Below are 13,987 nucleotides of genomic sequence, written 5' to 3'. Positions count from 1 at the left end.
AAACATGCCTCCAAGTGGGGGGGTTGTCTTATACACCGGGTGCACTCCGCCGCCGCCCGGGGAAGGAAGCCCTGAGGAGGCCACGGGATGCGGCGGCAAGAGCAGCACCCCCGAAGCCAGCCGCGCTCTCGCCGGGCCCCATGGCCACGCAGGGCTTGTCGCCGGTGCCGCTCGGGAAGAGGAAGAAGCCGCTGCTGCCAGCACCGGAGCCTGTACAGGACAAGGCGGCAGCAGAGGCTGCTGCACTCATGGCCCCCGCCCCCACACGCTCCGCCCCACGCCCGGACCCTTCCCTCAGCGCCTCAGCGGCCCAGCCATAGGGAGAGGGAAGGGGAAGGAAGCTTGCCGCTGCCTCGGCCGCCTTAGCCAGCAGCGCCTCACTCACTCACTCACTCACTGACAGGCGCTCGATCCTCCCCCTTTGGCTCTCGTGCGCACTCGTGTGGGAAGGGACTGGGGGGGAGAAGGAATCGGAGCCCACCAGACCCTGAGCGCGGGGCGTGCCGACGTCACCACGTGGGCGGGAGCGCGCTCTCTCTCTCGTTTTCTCCTTTTCTACCTAGCCTCCCCACACCCTTTCATGTGTCAAAGCGGCTGACAACGGGACGCAACTGCGCCTGCGCGGCGAGGCCCCCCTTTTCTTTTTCCGCCCCTCACCTCAAACATACACATTGTCCCACCCTGAGGGATCGCGGAAAGCGCATGCGCGTTGGTGGAGCTCTTTTCTTTCCTTTTCGTCCAATGTTTCTTGAGGGGAGTTTCTGGGAAGGCAGGAGGGAAGGAGGAGATAGACGTAATAATAATAATAAATAGGAATGGTGACTAAATAGCAAATAGAGATTAGAACTGTGGCTGGTGTTTCTAATAATAATGGGTTTCGGTTCAAATCTCCAATTCCTGTAAGAAATGTTGGGGGGGTCGTCTTATACGCCCAGTCGTTTTATACGCTGGCAAATACGGTAAATGCTCTTCTGCTCTGGTTGATGTACAACAAAAAGGCATAAAGCAAATATACAAAACATTAAAATCCCAATAATAACAAAATAAAGTTAAAAGAAGATCAGGTTAAAAAGAAGTCCAAGATGGTGTCCCTAGAAATTACATCCCAGCTCTGGACTGCCTAGCCACTTTCTGGGCCGGGAAAGAAGAAGCACAAGATCAGAATTAGGAAGAGGGTGCCAGCCATAATAGAAAACCATTGTTGTCGTTAACCAAAAAGGCCTGACCTTGATCAAGCACAGCCAGACATCTCTGGGGCCAAGGATCACTAACAGGTTGTTATCTGCAGACTTTAAAGCTCTCCTGGAGACGTACCAGAGGAGATGGCCCCACGGATATTTTGGTCACAAATTGCTCAAGGCCTTAAAGGTCAATACCAAGACCTTGAACGACTCACTACACCTACTGGAAGCAGTGTAGCTGGCATGGTACAGGTTTAATAGGTGCCATCCATGATGTTCCCATCAGGACTTGCACTACTGCATTCTGTATCAGCTGGAGCTTCTGGGTCAGTTGCAAGGGTAGGCTAGCATAGAGCATAGGATGAAGATTTGGTGTTCACATATTTATCCTTATCCTGTTATCAGTGGTCACTGTGTTCAGGGATATATTTGCTATACTTGTTAAATCAGGGGTGTTAAACATGCAGCCAGGGGCCAAATCAGGCACCTGGAGGACTCCTATCAAGCCCCCAAGCAGCTGACTGTCATCTGCTTTCTTCTTCCTCTCTCTTGCTTCCTTTTAAATCACAGCTTGCTTAGCCAGGCTTACTCAATCACACAGAAGCTAGAGAACAAAGCCTCTATTTTTCCATTGGCTGAGGCTCCTCCCTTGGGAAGGAATGGGGGGAGGGAGAGCTTGCTTTGCCAGGCTCTCTTAGTTGCACAGAGCTACTGAGCCAAGCCTCTCTTCCTTCTATTGGCTGAGGCTTCTCCCCCTCCTCATCCCCTGGGGAAGGAAGGAAAGAACTAGAACTTCCTTTGCCCAGTTCCCTGGATCCCTTGAGAGATAAAGAAAACATCTTTATGACCAAGAAGTGCTAATGTTTTAAACATGTTTTATTTTAAGGGTGTTTGTCTGTGTCCTTTGTAAAGTTTATATCTCTGCTACCTAATCTTAAATAGGTACACACATGGCCCGGCCCGACAAGGTCTCATTTATGTCAGATCCAGCCCTCATAACAAATGAGTTGGACACCCTTGTGTTGGATCAATGATTTGAGCCATTTGGGAATTATTACTGTAAGAATGCTTTGATAGTTTTAGACATTATGGTCATTCTCAAGGCTTTTTTTTTTTTTGAGCAAGAACACACAGGAACACAGTTCCAGCTGGCTTGCCACCTGGGGGTGTGGCCTAATATGCAAATAAGATCCTGCTGGGTTTTTTTCTACAAAAAGCCCAGTGCAAAACAATGGTGACATCAGGGTGTGTGACCTAATATGCAAATGAGTTCCTGCTGGGCTTCTACAAAACCAGCTCTGGTCATTCTAGATCAGAGGTGTCAAACATGCAGCTGATGGACTGGATACACCCTGTGCAGGGCTCAGATCTGGGTCACAAACGTCTCCTACTTCCTTTTCCAGGGCTGCTACTGCAGTCGCACAGTAGCCTGCTTTCCCCCCCAGCTCTCTCAGTGTCAGTGGCTCTTTGCTTCCTGCTTCATGTTTCCTGCCTCTTGCCTCCCTTTTCCCCCTCACACACAGAGTGAGAGCAAGAGTTTCATGGCTGCTTCCTGTTTCTTGTGAGATGCAAAGAAAAAAGCCTCTCTCTCTCACATACACACACATAGAGCGTCTGCTTCCTTCTCTGGTGCTGCTCCTTTTCTTTTGGGGAGGGAGATGAAAGAGAAGAAGATATTAGAAGATACTGGATTTATATCCTGCCTTATACTCTAAATCTCAGAGTGTCAGAGTAGTCACAATCTCCTATACATCCCCCCCCCCCACAACAACAAACACCCTGTGAGGTAGGTGGGGCTGAGAGAGTTTTTTACAGCAGCTGCCCTTTCAAGGACAACTTCCATGAAGCTATGGCTGACCCAAGGCCATTCCAGCAGGTGCAAGTGCATTTCCTGGTCCCAGATCTACAAAATAAAGAGACAAAACTATAGAAAAATATATACAATTTATTTATGGGAAAAAGGGGGAAAAGGAAACATCAAAAGGGATATAAAAACAAATTAAAATTAAGTCAGTATGCACAGAGGAATGCAGAAAAAAACCCTATGGCAATTAGCCAACCTTTCTATACACTGGACTGTGCAGCCTACTTTGGCTAGTTACTCGACGCTCTTATAATCAGACCCACAACACCGGCAGATGTCTTCATGTCCCATCTTCCTTGTTATCATCAGTGCTGAATATCTTGAACATCCTGAACATCCTGGATGTGGGATGATGTTAGTGGGCACCTAGCCTGAATATATTGTGGCTGGTTAATTGGCTACCCAATCACTGACATGATCTATTTAAAGAGTTGTCATCTAGCTCTGGACTCAGATGTTGAACTGTCAAAGCTAGATCAAAAGGATCTACCTGTCAACTGGGTCTGACTTAATTAGGTAATTGCCTATTGACTCATGCTATACATTGGTGCACATCCTGGTAACATTTACAGACAAAGACATAGAGTAACATAAACTCTTACATACGTTACAAATCACAAGTCAGTTTCTTGACAACACCACTGTTCTAGATCAAAATCCAAAATGTTTGGGAAGGAGTTTACTCTTGTTCTTCAGGACTAAGACTGTAAAAAATAAGCTTTTTGTTGTTTTCACTATATTTTTATTTTGTATATGAACTTTGGGTTTCTGAATCATTCTGTTGAATAAATAACTGTAAATAGTATCACCAGAATGTGTCTTGCTTTTCCCACAAGAGGGCAATCAGTAGCAGTCAAGATAGGATTATTGAACGTAGTTCCTGTTTTCCATGCTTTTATAGCTATGTGACTTCATAGTTCCTTAATGGCTATTTCTATTTTTTAACACTTCCGGGGGGGGGGGGGTGGAATCTAATGGTGTGCCTTACTGCCAATATGGCAATTCAGCAAAACTGTCTCTGGATCCCACATATGCCCAGGGATTGTCAGGGCTGAAGGGGTCATATGGACATCAGTGTAGTAGCCACAGCTTTATATGTGTATAGTGGAGATGTAAATCAAGATCATATAAAAACAATTTAAGAATTACATTTTATATAAACAAAACATAATATGCGCATTCAGGTGTCTTAAGATTTTCCCTGTAAACAGGGATGTTTCCCACACAATATGCACTCTGTAAAAAGTTCTAAGATGCTAGGTACAGATATTTTCTTATCTAACAATTAGAGAGAAAGGTGCCATATGACTTTTAACAGATGATGTTTTAGATGTATATATATTTGTTTGGAACAATTGCTGTTTTTTTAATGAAGAACAGGATTCAGTTAGATCTATAAGCATATGTATTTGGCCTAGTTGAATCAAGACTATTTCTTTTATTATAGCAGATGTGTGTTCATTACAGCCTTAGAAATACATTTGAAAGGAGTGGTTGCCTTTTCACCTCTTTCTGCTTTCCTTGTTCTCAGATTCCTTTCCTCCCAGCACCTACTTCATGATCATGTTATCTCAACAGTCAGCATAGTCTTGCCAGCCATTCATCTCTCCTTTAGTTTGCGTACTTCAGAGGTTACTATAATAGTATAGTGTAGAAAGAATGGTTTAAGCCATTACTTTATCACAGAGATTGGGGTGAAGTGGGGTGGGTTGGCAGAATGACTGAGCATGGTTAAGATGCGAGAGAGATTGACAACCAATGAATGTCATGCCTGGTATCTGTGAAAAGTTTTGAAAGGAAAGGCCGTGTAGGACAATTGGGTTATGTATATTGTATTGCACTCTAGTAAAAAATCTTTGGGCTATTTCTTTTTCTTGTAAGTCAAATGTATATATATAAGGAATATAAGACAAAGAAAGAACTTGAAAATCACTCTTATATTATGGCTTACAGGGAGCAGACCTGACTTTCTTGAGCCTTCATCATCCTGGCCTTCCGGAAAGTATTAAACGAAAACCAGTATTTACAATCCGAGTCACAAATATTGATGAAACTGCTAGAGCTTTTCTGAAGTAAGTGCAAGTGGTCAGATTTAATTTCCTATCTTGAAAATATTATTACAGTTATATTTGTTCAATAATTTGGAGATTTGGGGGTTTTTGATTGTATTTCTTAGCAATTTTAAGTTTTGTGTCTAGTCAGAAACAGTATGACATTCCAGTTAGTAAGATGCACTGAGAAGGATACACAATATTCCTGAAAAGGTTCTTGGGGTTTACAGTGCCACCCTACGTAGAATTATTTCCTTCCAAGCTCATTGAAGTCAGTGTAATTAAGTAAGGTATATCTCTGCTTATGATAGCACTGCTAGTAAATAGTTATTTTCTGGCTTTCTGGTAAAAGATGGAGAACAGTAGCAACTGAGCTTCTGATTAAACAAATGCAATCTGCACTACAGTTATTTCTGCCTCCCAGTTGTGGTATAAGGCTCTGAGTGCAGCCATAAAAGAGGTTTATTTGGTGAAGAGGGGAGCAAAGAAAAAAAAACTATAGTTGCAATACAATTATAGGAGTGATGATTAAACAGTCAAAGAAAAATCAAACCTGACACTAGGCAATTATGAAAATACTATTAAGTCACACAGCAGTTGTTCAGCCCAAAGTCCATTCATACGAAGACCCCAGGATTTTATTGACTGTTTCGATTATGTGTAATCTTCCACAGAGATGTGGGCTTATATTAAATACAGCTGGACTTCAACATAAATGGTTTAAATTTTCTGTAATTATTTCTTTTTGTATATTATTTCTGATTATTTATCTTGCTACTATTTGATACAGACTCCACCTTGTATTAATCTCCCATACAATATTATTTTCTTAATGGAATCAATCCTTCTTCAAGGCATATGGAGAATGAAGAAGGCTTGATTCCATTAAGAAAATAATAGTTTATGGGAGATTAATACAAGGTGGAGTCTGTATCAAATAGTAGCAAGATAAATAATCAGAAATAATTAGCAAAAAGAAAGAATTACAGAAAGAATTTAAACCATTTATGTTGATGTCCAGCTGTACTTAATATAAGCCCACATCACTGTGGAAGATTATACATAATCAAAATGGAATCAATAAAATCCTGGGGTCTTCATATGAATGGACTTTGGACTGAACAACTGCTGTGTGACTTAATAGTATTTTCATAATTGCCTAGTATCGGGTTTGATTTTTCTTTGAAGAACTATAGTTGGCCATTTGGCTAGTTTTAAAAATTGTTCAATTGACTGATCAAAGTAATATAGGTCAAATATTGTCAACTGTCAACTATTTTAAAACATCAGCTATACTGGAACTAAAATGCTTTAATTGTCAGATTAATAGCTATGCTAGTTGCAGATGTAGTCACTGTTGTGAGACAACTGAAATAACTTTTCAGAAATAAATTGTAGTGAATTTACAATGTATTTGCATGGGTCGTACTGGGCAGTGAACCTGTGACACTAATAACTGTTGTGTTCTTGTTCAGAGATGCCTACAGTTATATCAGGTGGCCAGTAGGAGAAACTTTGCTGTGGGACTGCTGCTGGGGATGGGGTTAGAGAGTAAGCAGGTATCATTCCTCCCTTGGTCACAGAGTCAGTGTGGTATAGTGATTAAAGTGTCATTCTAGGATTTGAGTGACCCAGGTTTGAATCCCCACTTTGCCATGGAAGTTCTCTGAGGAACCTTGGGCCAATTGTACCTCTCAGTTTAACCTACCTCCCAGGGTTGTTGTGAGGACAGAATGCAGGAGAAGAAAACCATCTAAGTTGCTTTGGGTCTTTAAGTTGCTTAGGGTCCCTTCATTTGTACCCTGAAAGACAGGGTACAAATGAAGTAAATAAACTAAATAAATCAAATAAAAAAGGATACTATAATGAAATAGAAACATAAGCTGCCATTTACGTAATCGATAATAAAGTAGAGCACAGTGAAAGATTCAAAACAAAACAACAAAGTGACTGTGTAGCCAAACAAATCACTTAGTATCTCAAACAAGTTTACTTGAATCACTTTCTATACAAAAGTATTCTATGCAGTTCAAAGTGCCAAAAGGCTCCACATAATTAGTCTTAAAGTCCAAAGAGTCTTATAAAAAACTACTAAGGTGTGGTCAAACCAAGACTGTTCCAAAACTGAACGGAGTGGTGGAAACGTATTCAGAGGATGACTGTGACATGGCGTACCCCAGCACTCCTTCTCTCTCCTCTCCACCTTCCGAAGCACGAAGATAAGTATGTAGAAGGTTTCAACACGTTCTTTGATTTGACTTGCTGCGCATTTCGAACACCTGCTCGAGGGCAGTTCCAACTTTTTCAAGAGCCTGAATAAACATAATTTACATCAACTTCCAGTGTTACAATCTTAAGGAAGTACAAAAATAATAATTTCACTACTTACAAATCAATGCAAACATTCTTCTTTGTACTGCATTTAGGGAAACATTTCTGCAATGGCTCACGCTAAAGGCGTAAAACAATAAACAACTGTATAGCACAATATGGCCTAGATGTTCCTTACCAGAAAATCTCTAATTTACCTGCCTAGTTTGAAATGTTGAAGCCCAGAATATCTTCAGGGATTAAACATGGATTTTAGTACTACCTAGGAAAGGTTACTTTTTTTTTACACTTTTTAATAAACCAATTTTAAAATGATTGAATTATGCTTATCTAATGTAAAGCATTTTTCAAATTTGTAGATTAGATTAGGTATTGTGAATTTCAATGTGTAATGAGATTGCTTAATAAATATTTACAGGGCTGTAGATACAGAAATTGAAGAACATTGCATCAAACAGGATGGTGATGTCAAGAGAATTTTTCAAAATGTTCAAGGTTTGTGTATTCCATTTGCTTTACAGTTTGTGTGCCTTGTGTTTTTAAAAACTTATACTTAACATTATTCAATAATAGTGTTGCTAATGTTAGTAGAATTCCTCTAGAGTAAAGTGGTGGTGGAAAGTGCCATCAAGTTGCAGCTGACTTATGGTGACCCTGTAGGTTTTCAAGGCAAGAGACATTCAGAGGTGTTTGCAAGTGCCTGCTGCTGTGTAGTGACCCTGGACTTTCTTGGTGGTCTCCCATCTGGTTCAAGGTGCTGGTACTATATGGCTAGGGGCCAGCATACATTTGGGACCACCCCTGTCTGTATGAGCCCTGTAGATCTTTATGATCAGTGACTCAACAGCTTTCGGTGGTACCCAGCCCCAGAGACATCCATCTTTCCTCGACAAGGGCCAGAGCCTTTTTGGCCCTGGCCCCTGCCTGGTGGAATGAGGTCCCTATGAAGATCCAGGCCTTGTGGGACCTACTTCATTTCCACAAGGCCTGTAAAACAGAGCTCTTTCACCAGGCTTTCAGCTGGGGCAGCGGACATCATTTTGTATTGGCCTCCCCCCTTATGTTCCATCTCATTGCTGTAGGACCTGCTGGATCTGGACAATAGGCCATGAATTTGTCATTTTTAGTTTTTAATGTTTCATTCTGTAATTTTAGATTTTATATATTTTAATTTGGTTTTAACTTTCTGTTTCTATGATGTAACCTACCGTGAGCCTGTTCTATGGGAAGGGTGGGCTATAAATCGAATAAAATAAATAGATAAATAAATAAATACTAACCATGGTTGACCCTGCTTAGCTTCCAAGATCTGATGAGTTTAGTCTAGCCTAGGCCATGCAGGTCGGGGCTCTGTTATAAGTACCAAATGTAATTAGCTTGTGGCACAGAACTCTGGGGTTTGTATCTGTTTATTTCTGTATTGCTTGGGGGTTTTTTTCCTCATGTCCTCTTTTTGAGCAGTAGTAGAGCATGCATGAATCGTAAGAAGAGACATTAAATATTAAAATGTTAAAAATCTTTGAAGTCTGGAAAAGGACTCTTGGTAAAACCTTGTCTGGCAACTTGTGTGTGTCAGAATAGATACTATTCTCTATTTTTTAAGAGCTCATAGTTTGCATGTAGATCACAAAGTGATTTTCACCATCTTCAGTTAAAAGTATATGGGGAGAGCTGGGGAAACAGAGCTGGGAAAGATCTTATCCCAAAACCTGAAGAAGCCACTGCTAGCCAGAATAGACAGTATTGATTTAAATGGGCCAGTTGTTTGATTCCATGTAAGGAATCATACACTATTCATACACTATTTAGAAAATGGCTCCATCTTCACTGTGGAAGATGAGAAGTGTTTGCCCATTCCAGAACTGCTAATTCTGGAAGGGGTGTTGAAAGACCTGAGTCAGATTGAGGTGACAAGAGAGGAGGTCCTACAACTGATAGATGAATTAAAAACCAATAAGTCACCATGTCCGGATGGCATACATCCAAAAGTTCTGAAAGAACTCAAAGGTGAACTTGTGGATCTCCTCACAAAAATATGTAATCTTTCATTGAAATCTGCCTCCATTCCCGAGAACTGGAAGGCAGCAAATGTCACCTCCATCTTTAAAAAAGGTCCCAGATGAGTTCCGGGAAATTACAGGCCAGTCAGTATGACTTCAATACCTGGAAAGTTGGTAGAAATCATTATCAAGGACAGAATGAGTAGGCAGATTGATGAACACAAGTTCTTGAGAAAGACTCAGCATGGGCTCTGTAAGGGAAGATCTTGCCTCACTAACCCATTACAGTTCTTTGACGGGGTGAACAAACGTGGACAAAGGGGACCTGATAAATGTTGTTTACCTTGACTTCCAGAAAGCTTTTGATAAAGTTCCTCATCAAAGGCTCCTTAGTAAGCTCGAGAATCATGAAGTAAAAGGACAAGTATTCTTGTGAATCAAAAACTGGTTAATTAATAGGAAATAATAATAATAATAATAATAAACAACTTTTATTTATACCCTGCTCTCCCGGCCTAGGCAGGCTCAGGGCGGCTAACAAGACATGGTAAAACAATGATACAGATAAACAATAGATAATATAGTTAATAATGTAAAGAATAAAACCGATAAAACAGTATGACATTAAAATACAGTCAAATGGCGTATAAGATGGCTCGGTATTACTGATCTTATCAGGAGTTCTGTCTTAAAAAGCTAGCTGGAAGAGGGCAGTTTTGCAGGCCCTACGGAACTGGTTAAGATCCCGTAGGGCCTGCACCTCTTCCGGCAATTGATTCCACCATTGGGGGGCCTTTGTAGAGAACGCCTGTTCTCTGGTAGCTTTTAATTTAGTTTCTTTTGGCCCAGGGATTTCAAGAAGATTTTTTGAGCTTGATCGCAGTGCTCTCTGGGGAACGTATGGAGAGAGGCGGTCTCTAAGGTAGGCAGGTCCTCGACCATATAGGGCTTTAAAGGTAATGAACAGCACCTTGTAAAGAACCTGGTAGACAATTGGCAGCCAGTGCAATTCCTGCAGCCCAGACTGCACATGTTCCCACCGAGGCAGTCCCAGTAGCAGCCTGGCTGCTGCATTTTGCACTAGCTGCAGTTTCCGGGTTCGGTACAGGGGCAGCCCCATGTAGAGGGCATTACAGTAGTCCAACCTCGAGGTGACCGTTGCATGGATCACTGTTGCCAGGTCGCCGTGCTCCAGGAAGGGGGCCAGCTGCCTTGCCCATCTAAGGTGAAAAAAGGAGGACTTGGCAGTAGCTGCTATCTGGGCCTCCATTGTCAACGGAGGCTCCAGTAGAACTCCCAAGCTCTTAACTCTGCGCACTGCTACCAGTTGCGCCCCGTCAAAAACTGGGAGGGAGACCCTATTCCCTAAGCCGCCGCGACCCAGGCAAAGGACCTCTGTCTTCGCTGGATTCAATTTCAGCCCACTCAGCTTAATCCAGTCTGCCACGGCTTGCAACGCTCAGTCCAGATTTTCCGGGGCATTGTCAGTCCGGTCACCCATCAATAGATAGAGCTGGGTGTCATCAGCATACTGATGGCAACCCAGTCCATGTCTCCGGGCAATCTGGGCAAGGGGGCGCATAAAGATGTTGAATAGCATCGGAGAGAGAACTGCTCCTTGCGGCACCCCACAATTGAGTGAGTGTCTCTGGGACAGCTCTCCTCCAATTGCCACCCTTTGTCCCCGACCCTCAAGGAAAGAGGAAAGCCACTGTAAGGCTGACCCCTGAATCCCTGCGTCGGTAAGGCGGCGGGCCAGCAGCTGGTGATCGACCATATCGAACGCAGCCGATCTAACAGCAGCAAAACTGCCGCGCTGCCTCAATCCAGGTGCCGCCTCAATCCAGGTGCCTCCGCGCTGCCTCAATCCAGGAGCACTTTCCCTATGAAGAAAGGTTGAAACGCTTGGGACTCTTTAGCTTGGAGAAACATCGACTGCGGGGTGACATGATAGAGGTTTACAAGATAATGCATGGGATGGAGAAAGTAGAGAAAGAAGTCCTTTTCTCCCTTTCTCACAATACAAGAACTTGTGGGCATTCAATGAAATTGCTGATCAGTCGGGTTAGAAAGGATAAAAGGAAGTACTTCTTCACCCAAAGGGTGAGTAACATGTGAAATTCACTGCCGCAGGAGGTGGTGGCGGCTACAAGCATAGCCAGCTTCAAGAGGGGTTTGGATAAAAATATGGAGCAGAGATCCATCAGTGGCTGTTAGCCACAGCATATTATTGTAACTGTCTGGGGCAGTGATGCTCTGTATTCTTGGTGTTTGGGGGGGGGGGGAGCAAAGTGGAAGGACTTCTAGTCCCACTTGTGAACCTCCTTTTTTTTTTGGCCACTGTGTGACACAGAGTGTTGGACTGGATGGGTCATTGGCCTGATCCAACATGGCTTTTCTTATGTTCTTATGGCTACATGAAACTATTTTATATTTTAAAAATTTTACATATTTAATAGTTTACATTTTTGTGTTCCCCCAGATAAGTTGAAAGAAAAATTAATTAAAAGAGGAGTTCGTATTGTGACAGGATTAGGAAAGTATTTCAGAGAGCTGGAAAAGAAACAGAAAGGAGTGCTTACCAAAGCAGACTTCAAACATGCGCTGAAAGTGTTTCATTTAGAAGTGCCTGAAGAGGTATGTTGTCACAAACCTGTTGCTTCAAATTTTCAAATTTTATTGAACAGTCAAAGACCAGCATTGCTAAAATACTACCAAAACACATGGTTAAAATTATTTGTAAAAGTAGCACAAAATTAAAATAGGCAATAATATAAGTAGGCAGTAATATAAATGGGTGGTATTTACATAAACCCCCAAAACAAAAGCAACTGATGGGTTTTATAGGCTGTTGCACAAAATTTTGCAACTGAGGCTGTAGTTGTTGGATTTCCATCTTCTAGAAGTAGCCTAACATATGCCAAACTCATTCTTCCAGGTATTCTATTGATCAAAGGGGTGATGGTCTTAATGTGAGCATCTTGATAGAAGGGACAACAGAAGAACGTGAGCTACAGTTTCCTCCTTCATTTCGGGGCAAAGCCTTTTCCCATAGAGAATTCTGTTAAACCACCCATCTAAAATAGCAGGGGGGAGTACAGCACACCTTGCAAGTGTAAAGGCCCTGCTGTGACTATGCACCTCCAAGAGGGACAGATAGGCAGCTGACTATATTATATATCTGGTATTCATAGGGGACAAGAAAGTAGGGGCCCTCCCTAAATCAAGCTGGCATTCAGTGTCTAGTATCCTTTGTTTTATGGCCTGTTTTGCCTGGTCAAAACCGATGGTTAAAATCATGGAAGGTGAAAAGCCTAGGTTTGCAAGTTTGCAAAGTCTTAAGCCATACAGATTGTTGTTCATCCAGGAGGAGCAATGGGGTCAAGTCTTGCTGAAATAGCTGATCTTAAGCCACTTATTTAGGGAGGCAAGGCACACCTTAGCTTCCACTCTAACAGTGCCAGTCTCCAGATGTAGCAACACATTTGGTACACGGATGGGGACTTGTAATGCTGCTCTGAGGAACTTTGATTGGGCATGCTAATGGGGGGACAAAATGAGCTGATGTTGCCCCTGGCATAGTTCCATATAAAAGTTAGGCCATGGTTTTGGCATGGAAGAGTTTTAGGGCAGCTGGGATGTAATGTCCTCCCTCAGTTGGAAGAAATCTATCGTGAGCCAACTTTTGCCCAATATCTGCTGTGTGGGCAATGTGCACTTTTTTTTGAGCCAGAGGCATGGAATACTGTACCAAGATATTTAAAGGTCTGCACCTGTTCAATCAAATGGTCATCAATGGTCCAGGTTCTAGACCTCTGTTTCTTGCCAAAGGCCATTATTTTGGGGTTTTGTTAGCTTATGGTAAGAAAGTATTTTTCGCAATGCTGTACTGGAGCCTTTAGGGCTCTTCTAAGCCCAATTGGGGTCCTTGACAGAACAGCTGCATCATCTGCATATGATAAGATAGAGATCTGACAATGCTGTAATTTCAGAGAATGGAAGGCCTGGTCACTTAAGGATTTGACCAAGTCATTTATATAGAAGTTGAAGTGAGCCGGCGCTAAAATACAGCCCTGTTTCACACCTCTCATAGTGGGTGCAGCATTTGAAAAATGTCCCAACTTGCTGTATCTGACCTTTAGAGAGGTATTTTCATGTAAGGCATGGATCAGGGAAAGTAGCCTGTGATCAATATCAGTGGCCCCCAACTTACCCTAGAGCTTAGTTTTGTTGAGAATCTCACAATCCCCCATTTATATAAGGTCTTCCCATTTTTTTCTGAATTCCCATGCTTTGGGCTGTGGTACTGATTGGTGGTAGCCCTGTATAGATCTTTTCTGTCCCAATTTAGAAGTACATACTTTTGCAGGAAGTGGCTTAGGAGTTTATATAATTACAGGTTTGTGACATCTTGTCCCTTTGTGTTAAAGTAAACTATTTTGAAAGTAAGTGGCAAAAGTTAAAACATTACCAATCATAAGAAATATTTTAATCTGTAATCTAGCACCAGTCTAAAACAGTTAAACAAAGCAAATATATTTTATTTACACAATATAGTTG

General features: G+C 42.2%; 1 protein-coding gene across 3 annotated transcripts in view; it reads left to right on the top strand.

The window, feature by feature from the left end:
* Positions 1–13,987, top strand: part of CAPS2 (calcyphosine 2) — a 72,179-nt gene that overhangs the window by 42,682 nt on the left and 15,510 nt on the right. For all 3 annotated transcript variants that reach the window (XM_060245101.1, XM_060245102.1, XM_060245100.1), the window contains exons 13-15: positions 4,999–5,117; positions 7,846–7,922; positions 11,910–12,064. In XM_060245101.1, the coding sequence (XP_060101084.1) occupies positions 4,999–5,117; positions 7,846–7,922; positions 11,910–12,064 (351 nt within the window). The remainder of the gene's footprint in view (positions 1–4,998; positions 5,118–7,845; positions 7,923–11,909; positions 12,065–13,987) is intronic.

The sequence above is a fragment of the Heteronotia binoei genome, chromosome 8 (genome assembly GCF_032191835.1).
Source record: "Heteronotia binoei isolate CCM8104 ecotype False Entrance Well chromosome 8, APGP_CSIRO_Hbin_v1, whole genome shotgun sequence".
Classification (NCBI taxonomy): Eukaryota; Metazoa; Chordata; class Lepidosauria; order Squamata; family Gekkonidae; genus Heteronotia; species Heteronotia binoei.
The sequence above is the reverse complement of the archived record's forward strand: the minus strand, read 5'-3'. Positions and strand labels throughout refer to the sequence as shown.